This window comes from Antrostomus carolinensis, unplaced genomic scaffold, assembly GCF_000700745.2.
Source record: "Antrostomus carolinensis isolate BGI_N321 unplaced genomic scaffold, ASM70074v2 scaffold38031, whole genome shotgun sequence".
Taxonomy (NCBI): Eukaryota; Metazoa; Chordata; class Aves; order Caprimulgiformes; family Caprimulgidae; genus Antrostomus; species Antrostomus carolinensis.
Window position 1 is genome coordinate 255 of NW_010292643.1, and position 832 is coordinate 1086.

General features: G+C 60.7%; 1 protein-coding gene across 1 annotated transcript in view; it reads left to right on the forward strand.

Annotated features, from left to right (window-relative positions):
- Positions 1–458, forward strand: part of LOC114819031 (opioid-binding protein/cell adhesion molecule homolog) — a gene marked incomplete at both ends in the record, with an annotated part of 667 nt that extends 209 nt beyond the window's left edge. Inside the window, 2 exon segments of the mRNA XM_029087238.1 lie at positions 320–360; positions 363–458. Coding sequence (XP_028943071.1) covers positions 320–360; positions 363–458 — 137 coding nt within the window.
- Between the last annotated feature and the right edge of the window lie 374 nt (positions 459–832).

Genomic DNA, 832 nt, shown 5'->3' on the forward strand with positions numbered 1-832 from the left:
GGTCTTGTTTGTCGGTAGGGGGAGATCCAGTCATATTTGGTGGGTCATTGGTTTTGGCTGCAGGGATTGGGGGTCCCTAGGTCTTTTATCTCGGGGACAGGGGCCGTGCTCTGCCGGGGTTTCTGCGGACCACGCGGATTCGGAGCGAAGACGAGTTTCAGGATGGGGAGCAGGGGGTAGTCTCAAGCAGCGCGGCGGGGCGAAGGGCTCCTCTCAGAGGTACACGGGGATTCAGGCGGGGTATTTATCGGCCGTGGAGGGGGGAGATCTATAGGGGAGAGCGGGCAGGGCGTTGCGAGCATCCGTCGTTTCCCCGCAGGTTAGCGAACGGGCTGGAGGGCGTGCGGATCGAGAGCAAGGGCTGACCTTCTTCAACGTCTCGGAGAAGGACTACGGCAACTACACGTGCGTGGCCACGAACCAGCTGGGCAACAGCAACGCCAGCATCATCCTGTACGGTAGGCGCCCGTTTTTTTTTGCAGCAAGGTTTCTCTAGGAGCAGGAGGAGGAGGAGGAAGAAGAAGAAGAAAATGAAGAAGAAGAGAAGGAGGAGGAGGATCAAGAGGAGGAGGAAGAGGCGGCAGCGAGGCGGAGCGATGGAACAGAGCCAGCCGCATGGAACATTTGCCCAAAGGGCATGATTTTTCTAGCACGGAGATCCCGTGGAGATGACGCATGCAATGAAGAAGTGTCAGTCGGCCCAAGGAGGCCCGTCCAGCCTGGCGGCGGGCGGCGGCGGGCCCGGCGTTCGGGGGGGCACGGGGGTTTAGGGGGGGGGGGGCGCAGCTTGTTTTTATGGAGCCAGAGCACGGATGGAGAAGCGTTTCCGGTC